At 36.6% G+C, this 19,655-nt stretch overlaps 1 protein-coding gene across 3 annotated transcripts in view; it reads right to left on the bottom strand.

Moving 5' to 3' along the window:
• Nucleotides 1-4,448: 4,448 nt before the first annotated feature.
• The window catches only part of LOC149567403 (uncharacterized), a 30,569-nt gene continuing 15,362 nt past the window's right edge, over nt 4,449-19,655 (bottom strand). For all 3 annotated transcript variants that reach the window (XM_089820578.1, XM_089820580.1, XM_089820581.1), the window contains 3 exons: nt 6,994-7,273; nt 5,805-6,198; nt 4,449-5,673 (listed from right to left, as the gene is read on the bottom strand). In XM_089820578.1, coding sequence (XP_089676704.1) covers nt 5,301-5,673; nt 5,805-6,198; nt 6,994-7,162 — 936 coding nt within the window. In that variant the 5' untranslated portion in view covers nt 7,163-7,273 and the 3' untranslated portion in view covers nt 4,449-5,300. The remainder of the gene's footprint in view (nt 5,674-5,804; nt 6,199-6,993; nt 7,274-19,655) is intronic.

Consider the following 19,655-nt stretch of genomic DNA (forward strand, 5'->3'; position numbering starts at 1 on the left):
ATGGTAGTTTGCAGATAATTCACCCTACTTTACACCATTAACCACGGCTAGGGCTTCATTTGATTTTAAATCAAAGTTAACTCAACGCTCATCATGTTCCAATTGATATTAGAGTACATTCAATCTTCTTTACCAAAGTAAATGTTCATTGAAACAAGAAAAACGTGATTGAATCAAGAACAAATAAATTAAACTGTCTTCATATTAAATAAACTTAAAATAAAACAGAACCTTTGAAATGTTTTACATGGTAGTACCTTCCAACCAAGATCTTTCATCTTCACATGAAGACTTCCATTTACATTGCATACAAAACTTTATTAATGTCTCCAAATTTGCAAAAATGGAGTGACAAATAGAGGTGAATAGAATTGATCTTTGGAATCGACCATTCCATTTCCTTTTATAATGCTTTTGGCAGTTTAAAATTGTTCAACTACCCATAAGACCGACCAACTTCCACTTCCAATGTTTGTGCAACTTCACAAAATCCTGCATTTTGCAAATGTAGCCCTTTTGCAACTTTTGTGACAAGTTTTACATTTTGACACAATTGACTTTAGAACTTTGTATGAACCCTCCTAACATATCAAAATGGATTAAATATGACCTTTTTATAACATTATTACCCTTCCATGGACTTAGTTGCATGATTTGACCAATTCTGGTGCAATTTCTGTTGGGCACTTACATTAGACCATGCCAAAAAAGAATCAAGGGATAACTTAATATACCTATTAGCCTAAGTCTAGATCGCCTACAAACTTAAGTCTGAACTCTGAAGATAGAAAATGAACCTGAGATGCAGGAGCTGATAAGCAGATTCAGATTAGAATGCGCTAAGGAATTGTTCATTAGATCACATGCTGAGACATGATTGTCATCAGTCAAAGTTCTTAGTCTTTCAATTTCCTCAAGCAAAGACAAAAATCAAAACTTGTCACCTCCAATAATAAAATTGTCAGTCTAAATTTGACAGGCAAACAAATGGCATCCTTGTGGACCATATACAAGACTAAAAATTTGACACCTTAACAAGTTGAGAGTAAAAAACTGGAATTCAGAAGAAAAAAAACAGCATTCAAGGATTTTTTTCACTCCATTGATTTTGTCAACGCACTCCAGACCTTGAGTATTGAAAACTTCACAACAATTGTTTCAAAGGAATAAATCAACAAGCCATATCTATATATTACACTCTCAAACTTGATTTACAAATGCATGTTCTACACCTTATCTTAAATTCTAGATATTCCAGCAATCTCTTAAAAGTTGTAACAAAACCCACTCACTCCCTGACTTTGACACATTATATTATATTAGCTTTGTCCCGGGAGGGAAGACGAAAATGTGTAAGGTGAAATGAATCCAAAATTCAAAGCATTGACATGATTTACGACCTACACAAGTGCTGACAACCAAAACTAAAACGTCAACAGTTAAAACATGGCATGTCTCTGTTACTTGACAGAAGTTCACAGTATGGAAAGTTGTGCTTCATGAGACATCTCTCAAACCTGGCACTTGTTTTGCAACCTTATAGCACTGTTTGTTGGAATCCAAATTAGCATGAACATTTCCCATGTTTCTCAACCTTGAAGCTCTCTTGAACCCTACAGTAGTGAAATTTTAGTTTGAGCCATGCTTTACTCCATGTCCCGGGGAAAATTTATATTTGCAATTGATGATTTAATGAAATATGATATAGTTTAAAATAAAGAGAAATGCACTTATTACAGAACTTTAGAAAAAATAACTCTCAATTTGGGGGATAGTATTGTCCATCTGCACAAAAAATCTTTAAATTCTCAACGAAAAGAAATTATTGTTTTTCCCATCTTAGAGAAAATGTATGTTTATGACCAAGTAAGCATAGTGGCCAGAAAATATGAATAACTCCAATTGCCGTACGAAATATCAAACATTTCCTAAACAACGCCTCTTAATCAAGTGGTAATTTTGTTGATGTCTTAAGAAGAATGCAAACAAGAGTATGTAGGATAGGATATCTACAAAAAAGTGCATCACTGGCATTATATTCTTGAACAGGGCGATCATCCAGTAACCTTAGAAACTGCAGTTAAGTTACTTTCATAACATTTCTATTCCATGCTTTGACAGCACCATATTACCAATACGAAGGGAAAAAAACATAATCAAACGTCAGGAATTCCCAAATATGATTCTGTTATAGCACACTGGACAACATCTAAACATGACAATAATGCAATCGAATTCAGAAAACATTCCTAGGCATCGATAAGATCATGTCTTAAACAAGTGCAAACTGCAAACAGAAAACCATGTTTATTCAACAATTGGCAGAGTTTTTACTTTCCAAAGATACCAAAGGACTTTGGTGATTTGCTCTTTGAAATATAGATATCGTAGTTCACAGATTCGGGCTCGGAGAGTACTGAGCAAGCCCAAATTTTTCAACTCGACAACCTAGAAAGCACTAAAATTTAAAATCTCTTTAAGAAACATTTGTTTTTTGTAAGATTCACTTACAAAATGTATTGTATTAGAAATTGACATCTCAATAGAGAAAATGCATTGTTTTGTAGCACTAACATGTGAAACATGCAAATTAACCAGCGTTTTACTTGCATCGACATTTTTACCTACACTTTTTACATCTATAAAAGAAGAGTTAAGACTTGTGAGTACTCACGCAGTAAAAAAAATTAGGAGTACTCGGCAACTTAGAGAATACTCGTAGAGTTTGCAAACTATGATTGATATTATTGATATTTTTATTTTTTTGTTTTTTGACCCATCCCTAGCATTTTCACCATAGTTGCTATAACTTTGATGTATACAAGCTATTATTGGCATTAGATAACACAATCTTTTATTTTATTTTTTGCTATTTTTATAAAGATTGTCACTTGTTAATTTACAGTGTTTTGATGAGATTTATTTATTTTAGACTTTTGATGAGATTTATTTATTTTAGACTAAGTTGTCGGTTTGGGTTTGGGGATGAATTTGGATTTGGGTTCCTATTCATGGGTTCAGGTCAAAACAAATCACATTAGGGTGTGCGTGCACGTGCACATGCGCATTATATATACAAAAAAATAAGAGAAACATGCATAATTGCAAAACTAAGTCATTTCAAAGTATGAATATATGTTGCTTGATTATTAAATGCCAAATATCAAAGATGAACATTAAATAATCCTCATTAATCAATGTTCATGATTGTAAAGAAAATCATACATTGAATTACTAAATTGAATAATAAAACTTCAAAACAAAGACTAGTTCATCAAATAAAAAAGTTCAAAACATAATGATAAATGAAATTGAAAGCACAATGACAAGTGTTTAATAGTTTATCAATGATCATAGTATCAATGCCCTTCAAGGGTCAAATGCGTCATCAAAAAATTAGGGATCAACGGCCTCATCCCCAGCTGCAACTATATCTATATCTAGATCCACAAACAATCTCGACAACCTTCTCTTCGAACTTGCAAAATGGGCACCCCAAAATGAGAGAGCAGATGAGACATTGAATGAGTGAAATGTTCTTTATTAGGCTCCTTTTAGGGTTAGCAAAAAACAATATTTAAAAATCCATATTTTAAGTGTTTTTGTTTTTCACTTTTTGCCACTCACTTTCTCCAGATTCACAAGTTCTTCCCAGGTTCACCCAGGTTCGTGATAGGTCCCCACAGGGTCTGCATCACGTCCTGTGGGTCCGCTTGGGTCTGTGCTGGCATGTACCCTGACGAACCCACAGGCCATGATGCGGACCCTGTGAGGACCCGTCACAAATCCAGGACAAATCCAGACCCGGACCTGGATCCACTTGGCAGGGTCTGAGCCCAGTAACTTAGATTTTAAACAAATGCAATTGAAACACTTACACTTCGCCATGTAACTGTAACACTTACAATCTTGGCAATAGTGTAAATCTCAAAACACAATTAGCAACTTGACAAGCACCTTGATTTAAGTAATGTTACAGTTAAGGAAGCAAGTACACTTTCTCGATCTTGAATATACAGACAAACTCAAGAAACACTGTCTACATATGCATTAAATTAATAAACAGAAAGTTTAATATATTGATCAAATACACACACCTCCATCAAATGAGAGACCCTCGATCTCAACCATCCGCTTCAATTGAAGCTCACTAGAAGTTACTCACACATGGTCAATGTGCAATAAATCGAGCATCAAATGACTATCTGGAAATTTGTTCTAGTCTGCCTCCAAGATTGACAAAATTCAACAATATAAACTTTCCAAAACTCCATCATAATAGTTTTAAACTTCCTCTCGTTAGTTTAATTATATCATTTTAGCATTGCACAAAAACATTGAGATGGTTCTAAGTTTCCAATTGACAGTCCCATTTAAAAACTTGTGGCACAAATAAAAAAGGAATTGTAATTAGTTATGACAAAATACATGGGCATTCAAATCACAAGTACTCGAAAAAAGAACAGATGATTTTGATTTCTATAAAGAACATGCCATCACTTTTAAGAGTTCAATGGCATTAGTTTAATCTGGTACCATAAAAATATTCACATACAGAAAGAACAGTAATTGCAGTGAGGACTGAACCATGAACTTTGCTGATCCGAGAGATATGTACAAGCTACCAATATCAAATTTCCCCAAGCAGCTGCTGTTTTTCATATACTTGTGTGTGGTGGGAGATGAAAATAACAGAAAGAAAGGATGAAGAGCTAATTTGCCTCAAGAGTATGAAGAGCCATCAAACATGCAACTAATCTGGAAGCAATCAGTACCTGCCATGATGTTTTGGATAAAGACAAACTGCTGGTGTCAAGTTGACACTGAGTTGGAAATACTGTTAGAGTGCTTTCCAAACAGTCAACTTATTGAGGCCATACCTTCTCATGTGCATCTCAAAATATGATACTCGAGTCCCTAAATTTGACCACCACTAAGGAAGCCTCTGTTGTCATCTCCAATGGGCAGATGCATTATACCATGGCAGAAAAATCCCTAGGTGTAAAGTTAATTTATAGGATTATCAAAGTAAATATGCAAACAAGTGTTCCCTTCATTATTTGTAAACCACTATTTTTAGTTCTTGCTTAGTGTTTCACTGGCTAAATGTATTATAGATGTTATTCTATAGTATAACATTGGCTATAAAAATTGCTGATATATTAAATTTTGCCCATATAAATCCCCAAAAGTGCAACCCACAATCATTCCAGATGCTGCAACGCTTTTCTGGTAAGGCATAGAGATCACATAGCCTCGCATATGAATCCTGAATACATGGAAAAAGAAGGAATATTAACTCATTCTTCATCCACTTTCTTCTTCCTTTTCTTCTTTTTGCTTTTTTCCTTTTTCACCTTGTTTCCTTTTCCATGCTTTTTCTTTGATTTTTTGTACTTGCTATTCTTATCCACATCACCGTCCATTCTTGAATGTCGTTTGCTCATTTCCTTGCTCTCTTTATTTCCAGAATACTTAATTTTATCTGGACTTGCAAAAGCAGCATCAATCCTGCTGGAAGATGGCAAGCTTGGTCCAATAATACGCTGCTCCCAGTCCTCCTTTACTCGAGTCTCTGTAGGCACTGCCAAGGATGATTCCCCTGCAGGAGACATGAGGTAGGGACCTGGTTCATCCATCCGTGACCCTACAGCTCCCCTACCTCTTTTGGCTCTATGATTCACAACAATGTTTTCTTCAATCAGTTAAAATGAACATATCTCCAGCAATGGCAAGAGTAACACTGAACATTCTTTTGAAACAATCCTCTAAAAATAATCATTGGGACAAGACATGCTACGGACCTTGACCGTAAGAAAGCCTCAATCTCTTCATCAGATAGACCTTCGTCACTAAGGCCAGGATGATGTATTTGGCAGTCATGTGCTGAATCTTCTAAATCTATTGCATTCTTACAAACCCTTTTCCTCTTAGCTGAATAGTATTGCTTGTCTTCAGAACAGTCTGATAATTCAGAAGAACGAGCAATTTCTGAGCTACTAGACAGTTTTTTACAGCCCTTTGCCTCTTTAGAACTTGAATATGCTGTATAATGTGAATCCTGCATGATATGCTCTGAACTCTTGGATGGCATATTTTTCTGATATTTACATGATTGGTTCTGACGCATTTGTCGCTCAAGTTCCAACTCTTTTTCCCTTAGCCGCCACATTTCATTTACATCTGCCATGCGGTTAGCTGCAATTGCATACAAACAAATATTGATGACAAAATTCAAACAGAAACCTTTATTTTATAATAAAGAAAAAGAGAATAGAAAATGCAACCAAATATCCAAGACAATGATCAAACCAAAAACAGATTTGCTTTGCAAACAAATATCTAAGACAAATTTCAAACAGGAACCAAATTCACTTTCATATGGTATAGCAAAAAGAGTAGAAAAAATAAATAAAGCTGAGCACAAAGAGCATTAGAAAATAGCACCTGAGAAATATAAGCAAAGTAATCCTCTAACAAATTCTTCATTTATAACACCATCAAAACAGTAATGTAGAAAAAAGAGATCAAAAAAGTAAGCAAAATATTTTTTCCTGCTGCTTCTCAAAACCTAATAGCCAAATGGCAAAGAAAAGATAAAGGATGTAGTGAAATGTTGTAAGAGGGTTCAAAAAGTGGAAATTCTGACACGTTTGCAAATAGAACATATTCAGTTCATGTAACCATCTGAAAACTGAACTTTTATCTTGGTTCATAGTTCTGAATGACCAAATTAGATCTGGCGAAAGATGTTGAGCAAGAAAGTTACTAGCTATAGATATGGAGAAAATAAAGTGCTTTAGTACAAGAAAATGGATGCATGCGGGTGAGAAGGATTCAAGAAACAAAACCATTTTATAACTGAAAAATAGAATAATACTGAAGCGACAAGAAAAGGGGTCATTAATCAACATGAAATTGCTACTCCTGCAATGGAAGACGCATGATCAAAACAAAACTATCCTTACGGGCATCAAGTGAATGATGACAAACCTTGTTGTACACCACGCACCGTTGCAGTTAGAAACTGTGAATTGGGTCGTCCACGGACCTTTGGTTTGGCTAGATAAGCATGCACACCTTCTTTATCAGCTTGTAGGCGTAACAATTTTGCTTCTTCCATGATCAATGCTGCTAAATGTTTCTCTGTGTCTGGGTCCATAGTGCATGCAAAGTGTACTGTCTATAGAAAAAGCTTCAGGGTAATTTTAAAAGACAAAAAACCTCTTCTCCTCTATGACATCCATTCCCACAGTTTCTTCATAGCAGGATCCTGGTCCAATTGAGCCATCCAAATCAGTCTCAAAACCTTTAAATGCTTTGCAAATAAAAGCAACACGCTACCAAAGTCATATAAACTAAGACTAGAAATTATTACTTGCTATCACAAAATCCAAGAAACGAGATTAAGTCACCAAGGACAAGGTTCCCATATAACTTTTAAATAGAGAACTCAAGTGGGTGATGACTTGTGAAGGTTCAACTGAAACCAGGTACTTTCCCACCTCTTATATAATAGAACAAGACTTGAAGGTCAAGCACATGCAGAAAGGCAGATTCATCCTTTTCATTTTCACTTATTCTCTAGCACACAAATGCATCCACAGAAGAGAAAAGCAGATATAAACTTTAAACTCCTTACCAATGGTATGGAATGGCATTCCTATTGTAAGAACAAGATAAAGAAAATTTAAGAATTTCAAAAACAAGGATGAATGTTACATTTTACTATATCTACCTCAACAAAATAAAAATAAGCTGCAAAAAAACAACAAAAGAAATGTGGCCTACAAAATAATCCTGATTGAAAGTGAATGTCAGAATTCTTACAAATAAGAATAGAAACCAAACCCTAGGTTTCTATCCGCATAAATCGCCAGCACAAAATTTTAAACAACCCAGGGCCAATTGATTTTAAAAACCTCTCAGCAGTAAGGCAGCTCACTGTCCCAGAAAAGACATGGCAACATTTTTGTGTAACAAATACGGGTTGCCTTTGAAAGGAACCCAAGTTTGACATGCCATGTCGGTGCACAATCCAGGTTGAAATCTAAAAGCTGCAGCTTGAACTTACCATATTCTATGTATCTGTTTTAAACACAGCTCACAACCCTAAACAAGATGTACTTAAAAACAAGTCTACACATTTAAACCCTGATCTCCACATTGAAACCCTGTTAAGTTCAATAAGCAAGAGCTCAATTTGTTGTTTAAAAACACAAACAGAAATATAGAGATTATTGAGATAAACTAGAGCAAACCCATATTCAGTTAAGTCTAAAACAAGCAAAAAGAAGGGAAAGAAAATGTTTTTTCATTTATTTAGAATTGGTGAATCTCAAAGCACAGATGTGGGTACATGCTTAAAAACAGAGCCTCCCAAGTTTGATGCTTGGTGAGAAACTTGTTAGAACTTAGAACTACTGATAACATCATCTTTAAATTGATTTGATTTTTAAATCCTGAGCTACTGAGGCTCAAGAAACAAACATGACTATACTTATTCGTTGCCCTGAGATATTTTATTTTTTAGGAAGCTCTGCATCCATTAATACACAAACTTTGCCTGGTAAGTGATCACCGTGACCTGGGAATGTAACTAATCAAGAACGAATCAACTCAGCCATACAAACAGTTAAAACCCAATAGTATCATCACTACATACCCAGCAAGAGAGTTTGTTGTACACAAAGGTTCAATCAGCAGGAAGTAATGATGCCGACTCCTACAGATTCAAACCAAGCAAAAGTTTATTCAGTTTACCTTAGAAGATTCTATACATAACATGGGTAGCCCCTACTATTCTATGGCATCATTGCCCTAATAATTTTCTCACGATCTCAATCTAATACTAATTGGCCCCTGCCCAACACCTAACCCTAATGTTTGTACCCCTTGTGTTTATGTCTCTTCATAAGAATGAGAAGGGAAATAGTTCCGACACTTTTTGACCTAATCGCATGCATGCTCAAAGCTGTGACATAATCAAAATAAAATCTACATCTACAATTAAAATTACATCAGTTGGTTGATGATAGCAAAATTTGATATTGTTCAGGTAACTAGAATGAAATGAAAGAGCCAGGTAATTTTTCGTGAAAATGGTCAGATACTCCTCACCGCAATAAATTGGTAAAAAGCTACATATCCGTGTATCTAGAAAAAGATTTGGGGTGCTGTAAATTGTGATCCATCTTTACAGTTCTTTAAGATAAAGTGTGTGTTCATGGCAAACTCTAACCTGACTCAAGACACCTAACAAAAATGCCAACAACTAAAGAACAAGATGAAAATAGAAGAACAGGTCAAATTTATCTATGAAATTTTATAACATAAAGCCTAAAATTACTAGCAAGTAAAATATTTTTCAGGTTAAATTCAAAAGCCAGAGAAAGATACAATCTCTACAAACCAATTGAGCTGCAGAGAATTTAGGATTTCATTTGCTATATACAATGCTACAAAAGATGTTTCAAAAAAGGCTTCAGTGGGAATGCATACCTGCAGAACAACATTAGATTGCATAATGATTGTGGGTATATATTAAAAGTGTTCATCCATTGCAACTTGCTTTATTGGCAATTTTGTAAACAATTTTTATTTATACTAGCACTTGTGCCCAAAGGTGCAGGGGTTATGACAATAATTATTATATAGAGTTTCTCATTAATTTGACATAAGGTCTGTAGCTGCTTAAACCTACAGGATCATGCTTATATTGCAGGACCAAAGAAACAACAGCAGAGGCTTTTGAATGACAGAAAATTGACACTATTAATTTCAGTAATAACGGTGATTTGGAGACTTGGAATCAGGGAAGCTACAAGTAGCATAGATATCTTAAATAAATCTATGTAAAGAAATGCCAAGAAATATCAATTATAAAATACTTTAAATTTAATTTCCTATACTAAAATATATTTATATTTGTTTTTTGGTATTGACATTAACTTTTATTTTTATTTCTAAGAATTTTGATTATTTATCTCCAAAACTTATGATTTTAGCAAATATTAAATTATTCTTAAAAGTATATTATATTATAATAAATATTGATATTTTGACATGTAGATGGCTGTCGAATTTAAGCTAAAAGGTAGTTGCTAACATTAACACACTCACGCCATCACACTCCTCCCTTTCTGCCATTGTAGAATGCCACTCAACATTAAAGATCTTAGCAACTGTGACCTTGGATCAAAGTCTTTGGTGAAAGTTTGATGACTAAATTTTTGCAGGTTTTCCTTGCCCATCAAAGATGTGGTTTAAGTCAAGTTCAGATTTTGACTCTGTTGTTCTTTGCAGACACCAATAATTAAGAGTGAAACTCACTTGTCCTCGTGCTTACAAAGAGTGCAGCAACAGAAGCATGCCTTCTATGTATACAGAACAAAAGAACTTGTAGAGATACCTTGCTTTTGTTGACAGGAATTCTGCCAACACGTGTGCCTAACTAAACAAAAATTAGAACCACCAAACAAACGTAAAATTTATTTCATGGTTCAACATATATCTACTTGAATTTGAGATTTCACTACAAATTAATTGAATGCAGACAGATGAAAACAAATAACAAACAAGCGAGGAAAACAGATGCTAGAAAGTCCGAAAAAGATGATTTTTTTTCACAACTTATGTTTATAATTTGGAGTGTCTTGAGGTATGAAATGCTACCGGTGCAGGATAGTTTATGTACAAACATGTAGAAGGAAAAAGAGTTTTAAAAGACGTATATTTTCAAACAACTGCAAAAAAACAAAATAAAATTGAAAAATTATTTTTAACATCTGACACACTGGAAATTTACTATTAAACATTAATACCTTCAAACCAGGTGCATTTTATTGTGTTTTTATATGTTGATTGTTACTGAAATCCATGAATAACAGCAATAATAAGTTAATAACAGCAAGTTTAAATTCAACATTAATTACCATTAATAGCTTCTCAGACTATCATAGTTACTGCTGAGCATGAGATAAGCATGTATCCAAATGTGAGACCATTCAAATTTCATATATATAATATTTTCATATGCATGCCTCTTCGCATGACATATGACACATCTTTTTATATAATATTGACTTAAATATTCTCACAAATATCTCTTTCAGATGAAGATGACCATAATGGTCATAACGCATTTCTATTTTACAAGAACAGAGATAAAGATCTCTATCACAGCTACAAACTTCAACTCCCTCTTAGCAAGAGAAATCTTTAATAAGGCAGGCACTCATAGCTGCAACCAAAAGATGATAATTTCACATAACACATATTATCTCAGCATAACATGACTCACCATAGTTACTTCATAAGCACATAAAAAATGAAGTCACACATTATGACTTTCACCATGCCCATTCACAGATGGTGATCAACCATACCTACTTGAAGAAGGTGGCACAAGGGCTTTCACCTCAAACTTCTCCCAAAGAAGAATGCATTTCCACCATGCCTACTCACAAGGGTGGTCCACCAACTCACAGAGGGTGGAAATGAGGGCTTTCACCTCAAACTTCTCCTAGAGAAGAATGCATTAATAACTGAGATTATCTCTTAACAAAGCCTCCCTCTCGATAGGGACAACTTAAATCACCACAATAATATAGCTGACTATTGCATAAACTTGCAAAGGGTTAGACATCTCCCTCTGTCACATAACCTCCCTTTGAAACTGAATAGTCTCTCTGTGAATATGCGTCATATAAGCACCATCCTCTTCTCATTACTTCTTGTTGCATCTTGCAACCAAGAGAGATATTAAAAACTCATAAGATCAACTATAATAGAGATCAATGTTAAAGTCACATGATACTCAATACTTGAGAATACTTATCTCCTTGTTGAAGTTACGAGCCAAAATGCAATAATCAGAAACCAAAAAAAAAATCATAAGAGCAGAAGTCATACCTACAAAAATCTCAATGTTTCTAAATAGCAAAACTGCTTACAAAACATATGAATTACATCAACAAGATCAATCATACATTGATCATGCACATGCTCTGCAAGACACTAAAACAAAATGACTCTAACAAGCAGGATAAGTGAACTTATCTATCACTGCAAACACACAGTATTGGCAGAATAAAACCAACACACAGCTATCCTGAACACATCTATCACTGCAAACACACAGTATTGGCAGAATAAAACCAACACACAGCTAAGTACACAATGTCACTCTATAATGGACGATATCACTGCTTATAGAGAGACAAATATTCTTCAAAGCTGAAAGCTCTGTCACCAAGCGACAGCAGATTACAAAAGACACACGACATCTTAAATATGAGAAAAAACGATGAAAGCTCTCTCACCAAGCGACGACAATTACAAAAGACACATGGCATCTTTAATGTGAGAACAAATGATGAAACCTCTCTACAAAAGACACATGGCATCTTTATTGGCTCAAATAATAAAACAATGACCCCAAAATATAAATCATCAGCATATCAATAATGATATTCACTGCCAACAGATCATTATAACCGCACGGTGCCAAGTAAGCACACACAAGGCACAAACATATATACAGATCCAATAACAATCTGAGACTACGGACAATAATAGACACTCTGAAACAAAACCAATATGATCAGTTCTAAATGAACTAAAAAACGCAGCCACTGCATAAAGATCAACAAATAATATTTATGAAATATGATCCAGGAAGAAAAACATGTACTGTACACAACACTCAACCAGTTTTCCCAACCAAAAATTATTTTTCTTCAATGCTAAGAAGAGACTTTTAATAGGAATGCTAAGAGATGCATAAGAAAGAAACGCTTTAATGTCGTTTACAAGCTAGGTGACAAGACAATATTAATATCAACGGTGAAGGAAGAAAAGAGCTACCGCAAATATAAAACTGAACGCAACCAAGAAGTAAACCCAACGTTGTTGGAGAGTTAGGAAGATGAAGAGAACACAAGAAGATAGAAATGCCAAGTCACATGCTGAGATGGATTTCTTAAAGACATGCACAAAGGTCACAGGAACAATAGAGAAGATGCAGAAGACACGAACCAAGAATAGCACGAACAAAATAATCTAGAGCCATATAGAAGAGAAAAGATCTCCAAAAAGAGAGCTCAACCACCAACAAAGAGAATTCATAGAAGGATCATACAGGGGAGAATATATATATATATGTGCTGCAAGAACAGATTCTCAGATCTCTCTCAGAGCTACTATTCTCAACACTCACGATGCAACACACTTACACAAAACTGAAAAAGAAAAAATTATCTGGTCCAGACACAACCAAAAACCCAATGAACAAGCAATAGATCAAACTGAAAGATCTAACAGCAAACATAAGAGGAATACTCCTTTATTGCTGATATCAACCTAGGTCTGATACCATGTTAAGTTTTGAGTCCAGAAATAAAGATAAAACAGCAATAAAGAGCATAAACAATATACAAAAGACTCAATAAATTTATCTTAGGAAAACCCTTTCCACTTGAAGAGAAAAACCCAGCCACCCAAAAAAAAAGATCTCTTTTATTGATAATGAAAAATGTTCAAGTACAAGGCTTTCCACTTAATCCATTACAATGCACTAAGCAATCACATAAATAGATAGCATTTGACTCTTCATCTTACACACAAAGGTCTTTTCATATCCCAAATGTGTAATGGGCACCTTGGTAATGCCCAAGAACTGAACCAATTGCTGATAGAGATTTTAATGTCTTTGCATAGATTTGAAACCACATAACATGAACAAGAAATGCGCCCAAGCTGCCTGTTATTGAAGCTGATAGCAATGAATTCCAAAGGCCAAACCCCAAGGGGATGACGTCTAGAATGTCACACAAGAGGATAGACGTCCTCTAATGCCAAGTACAGATCTATAACTCACACATCCAAGTTCTTATCAAATGCCATTCACAATAATCCGATGCTAAACAATGAAACTCCCACCTCTATTTATACTTTCCCTTCACCCTTCTAGAAGGAAATAAAATATTAATTAATTGCATTTACTAGAAGCTTCCCCCTTCCAATAATTAATACTCTCTAGAAACTCCTCCCTTGCAATACAATAATTAATTGTGCTTCTAAAAAATTAAATTACTAGAGGCTTCCCCCTTTCCAATAATTAATGCACTGTCTAGAAGCTTCTCCTTGCACTACAATAATTAATGGTGCTTCTAGAAAATTAAATTAATTAAATATAAAGTCGCTTTTTAATTTTAATTTATTTAATGACTTTATAAGAAATTAATTTAATCAATTTCTTATTTCTCCACTTAGCCTTTGGAGAACATAAAGGCTAAGAACTCCACTAAATTACTAAAAAGATGGGGACATTACAATCCGCCCTCTTTGAAATTGCTTGACCTCGAGCAATCTCAATCCTATTTGTTGTAGCACCTGCTCGCTCTCCCAAGTACCATCTTCCTTTGGCAGGTGTCTCCATTTCATTAAATATTTTTTAATCAACCTGTTTCGCAGAGTCCTTTCCCTAGTATCTAGAATAGCCTCAAGAATCAATACGAGCTTCCCCTCCTCATCTAATGGCAGCAATTCTGCAGAAGGCACAACTCTCTGACCGATGGCTTTCTTAATCCTACATGAAACACATTATGCACCCAATTGCCCTCTAGAAGCTCAATCTCGTAGGCAACCTCGCCCACCTTGCGAATCACTCTGTAGGGACCATAAAACCTAGGCTTCAACTTCTCTGCTCCGCTTTTCTTGAGTGATGACTGTCTGTATGGTTGTAGCCTCAAGTAAACCATATCCCCAACCTCAAAGCTGCGCTCTAGCCGATGGTAGTCAGCATACAATTTCTGCTGATTTTGCGCTTGTTGTATATTCTCCTTGAGCACCCTCAAAATATCCTGACTATCCTACAAGAAGTTTTTTGCTTTGGGCACTCTATTATCCCCCAAAACCAGATCCATGAAACTAGGTGCTTCATAACCGTATAGTACCATGAATGGAGTCATCTTGATGGACATATGATAAGTGGTGTTATAACAGTACTCTCCCATTTGTAGCCATTTGACCCAAGCCCTCTATTGTGCAGTCACATAGTTTCTCAAATATCCTTCCACCCATTTATTCACAATCTCTGTATGCCCATCTATCTGCAGATGATAACTAGTGCTAGGTGTAAGATCTATATCACACAACCCAAACAATTCCTGTCAAAAAGTACTCATAAATTTTCTATCCCGATCACTGACAATAAAACTAGGTAGCCCATCTAACCTGAATATCTCTCTAAAGAAAAAATCAGCCACCCATGTTGTTGTGTAAGTGGATGGAATAGCAAAGAAGTGAGCAAACTTCATCAACCGATCTACTACCACATAGATGCAATCTCTCCCCTCTACTCGTGGTAGTCCGGTGATGAAGTCCATAGAAATACTTTCCCATTTCCTATCAGGAATGGGTAAAGGCTGTAACAACCCTGCAGAATATGTGTGCTCTCCCTTATTCTACTAACAAACTGCACACTTCCTGACATGCTTTTGAACATCATCCTTAAGCCCTTTCCATGTGAACTGCTCACGGACCTGCGCGTAGGTCTTAAAGACCCCCGGATGTCCAATTGTAGGTGCATCATGATTGCCTTTAGTATTACCTCCCTAAACTGTGATGAAGGAATCAAATATATCCTACCCTAGAACTTGATCACTTCGTCCATCACTACATTAACGATCATCCTATATGGTGCTTGAAATCACTCCAGAAGCCCAAGTATCCATCGCATACTCTGTCGTAATCTTCTTTATCCAATCTCCTATAATCTCAGCTAGAGCACAAATATGAGGTCTCCTGGATAAAGCATCTGCCACCACATTCTTCTTACCTTTGACAAACTCAATGTCAAAGTCATAAGCCTACAACTTTGTAATCCAATTATGTTGTCTATCATTCAAATCACGCTAACTCATTAAGTATTTGATGTTGTTGTGATCAGTCTTAATAACAAACTTCCCCGCAACTAGGTAGGACCGAAACTTGGCCAATGCATGCATAATAGCCAACATCTCTCGATCATAGATGGAATAGCTCCTTTCCACTCCACAGAGCTTCCTACTCTCAAAAGCAATGGGATGCTTCTCCTGCATCAAGACTGCCCCAATCTCATCACCTGACGCATCACAATGAAGCTCAAATGGCTTCGTGAAGTTTGGTAGAGCTAATACTGGACATGATGACATCACTTTCATGAAATGATCGAAGCATCTCTAAGCTTCCCCTGTCCATACGAAGGCTCCTTTCTTGGTAAGGTCTGTCAAAGGTGCAACGATCTGTGAAAATCCCTTTAACAAATCTCCTATAAAACCCGCAAAAACCAAAGAACCCCTTAAGCTGTGTGAGGTTCATAGGAGTAGGCAATCAACAATAGCTCTAATTTTTTCAAGATCTACCCGAACTCCATCTGCACTGATGATATGCCCTGGGTATAGTAGCTCAGTTAACTCAAACTCACACTTAGATTCTTTGGCATATAGTGACTCTTTCTCCAAAATGGACAACACCACCTCAAGATGTTGTAAATACTCCTCCCAAGTCTTACTAAAGACTAAAATGTCATCAAAGAAAATCACGACAAATCTCCTAAGCTACCCCTTGAATACCTGATTCATGCAACTCTGGAATGTAGCAAGGGCATTGGTTAGCCTAAATGGCATAACCAAAAACTCGAAGTGGCCATAGTGACACCGAAAAGCTGCCTTCTCAATGTCCTCCTCCCTCATCCTGATCTAATGATACCCTGCCCATAAATCAATCTTCGTAAAAAAGCATACACCATGCAATTCATCAATCAACTCATCTATCTGTGGGATGGGATATTTGTTCTTAATGGTCTTCTTATTTAATGCCCTGTAATCAATGCACATGCGCATCGTCCCATCCTTCTTCTTTACCAATACTATTGCTGAATCAAAAGGGCTCTTACTAGGCCTGATATGCCCCATCTCCAACAACTCCTTAATTGCCTTCTCTATCCCATCCTTGTGTTTCTTAGGATGACGATAGGGAGTAATCATAACTCTCTCCTCGAGCTCAATAACATGCTCTATCCCCCTGTCAAGAGGAACTCCATGCGGAATCTCACCAAATATCTTAGTGTGCCTGTCAAGTATCTCCTGGATATCTAGTGGATGACTCTTCACCTATGGCTCCCGTAAAGCTGGCATAGTGAAACATTCTGCTGCCCACTCTATGTCATTATGCCGAAAAAGTCTCTACATTCTCCTCAGGGAGACTACTCTACAACTCCCATCTGAAAGTCCTCTAAGTACAACAATTCTCCCCTCATGTTGAAACCTCATCTCCACTTTTGCTAGGTTGAGTATGAACTCGACTAGCGAGGCCATCCATGTCATGCCAAGGATGACATCATAGTCTCCCATGTCTACTACATAGAACTCATCCTCCAACTCATGACCTCTCTTGGCTACCAATTGTGCATCTATGAAATTATGTGTAGCCCCAGTGTCAATGAGTGAGATCACTTTCTACCCCTGGATAGTACCCTTGACCTTAAATGTGACTGCCTTCTAAGTTCCCGTTAATCGTGCCAATGACTTCTCATCCTCAGGACTGTTGCTCTCCTCTATAGTGCTATCCTCATCTGAATCAGAGTGTTGATCCTCCCTCTCTAACTGTACTCCATTGGATTTGCCTTAGCCTTGAACAGGCACTTATGAGATAAGTTCCAAGGCTCTCTACAATGAAAACATAGCTTCTTCTTCCTCAACTCATTCAGGGTGTCATTATCCAACTTATTATCCCTTTTTGGTTGAGCATCCTTGTGAAAAGATTTTTTGTCCTTCTCCTTGTCCCTTTTCATATAAGAATCCCTATGCTGAAATCTGCTCCTAAAAGAAAAAGGTGCTAAGTCATGAGCCTTCTTAGTAGCCTCCTATAATGTAGTTGGATCATGCCCCTTGACCCAACCCCTCAAGGGATCTAAAATTCCATCCATAAACAACACTACTAACCTCCTCTCTAAAATATCTGTGACCAACACAGCTAACCTCTGAAATTCACTGATATACGTCTCAACTGATCCCCATTGCTTGAGTTGTGCCAACTCCTTAAACTGTAACTCGAGATCCCTGGTATCAAATCTCCCTATGAGCTTCTCAGTAAACTCCTCGTAAGATGTAATCTGATTGTGCCCCAAGGTTACCATGCCATGGTGCCACCACTCATGCACCAGTCCATCCAAGTGAATAGCCGCATACTTTATAGCTCCTCCTCAGGTATAGGATTCAGTTGCAAGTATCTATCTACCTTCTGTACCCAAGCTCGTGCGGTCATCTTCCCTAAAGTATCATAATAAGGTAAAGAAAGTTTTCCAACTTTCTTTCTCAGCTCAAAGTTTTGATTTCTCCCTCCTGATCTAGGCATGTGTCTCATCCTCAAGTCTATAATCTCTGAGGGAAATATCCACCTAAAACTCCGCTCCACTAGCCTCCCAGTCCCTCCTAAACTGATCCTATAACTCGGTAATTTGCGGTTCATTAACCGGTTGAACCGGATCTCTGGGTGGGAAGGTTGGTAGAAAGGTCTCGAGCTCGCTGTTCGAGCTGATGTCTAAAGTTATCAGCCTCATTCCCACTGTTGCCATGTCTATTATCATTAATGTTATTCTCAAGACCGTTGTTCTTGCCTCGGCCTCCATTATTATTATTGCCCCTATTATTATCGTTTCCCCCATTGTTATTGTTTCCATTATTGGCATTGCCTGGATTAATATTGATGCCCATCTGTCTAGCCGTAAGTTGATGCCCATCTGTCTAGCCATAAGCTGCACCATCATATCCATTCGCCTATTTTGCTCCTGTTGAATATGCTGCCCCTCCTCTAATGTACCCAACAACCGTCTAAACATTACATCCTCCTAATCTGGACAAGTATTCCTGCCTCCGCCTAGTCCTATATCCTTATCATCTTGTTCACCCATACTGCTGTCCTGTTCAACGAATATCTCCTCTATGTCTGTATGACTGGATTGTATGTCCCTTTGCACGGATGAACTAGACTACTCACTCTGCAAGTCTGAACTCCTATTTTGTCTTGCTCTGGTATTGCGGAAATTATAAAGCCCATGTCGCATGCTCAAACATAAACGCTTAGCTCTTTTAATTTCTTCTTCTAGTGTTTTGACATTTTGTCAAACACTTTTCCCTCTATCCGATTGTGCCAAATTCCCTATAAGACCTCCACAGGATGGCAGGACAACCTGGCTTTGATACCACTCTAATGGGCACCCTGGTAATGCCCAAGAACTGAACCAACTACTGATAGAGATTTTAATGTCTTTGCATAGATTTGAAACCACATAACATGAACAAGAAGGAATTTATGCAAACTGAAGATTGAACTACTGCTGAAATAATATTAGTTTTCAAACTAATAAAACTAAATACATACCAAACTCACTAATTACTCCAGCATCATGAAATCAAATTCATAACAAACTCTTCAACTCACTAATTACACCCAATCTACCTATAGCTGGAAATGTACTCACACTACCTGTTAATGGAGTTGATAACAATAAATTCCGAAGGCCAAACTCCAAGGGAATGACGTCTAGAATGTCACAAGAGAAAATAGATGTCCTCTAATGCCAAGAACAGATCTGTAACTCACACATCCAA

This window comes from Cupressus sempervirens, chromosome 3 (genome assembly GCF_028749045.1).
Source record: "Cupressus sempervirens isolate cs-2001-9-10 chromosome 3, ASM2874904v1, whole genome shotgun sequence".
Lineage (NCBI taxonomy): Eukaryota > Viridiplantae > Streptophyta > Pinopsida > Cupressales > Cupressaceae > Cupressus > Cupressus sempervirens.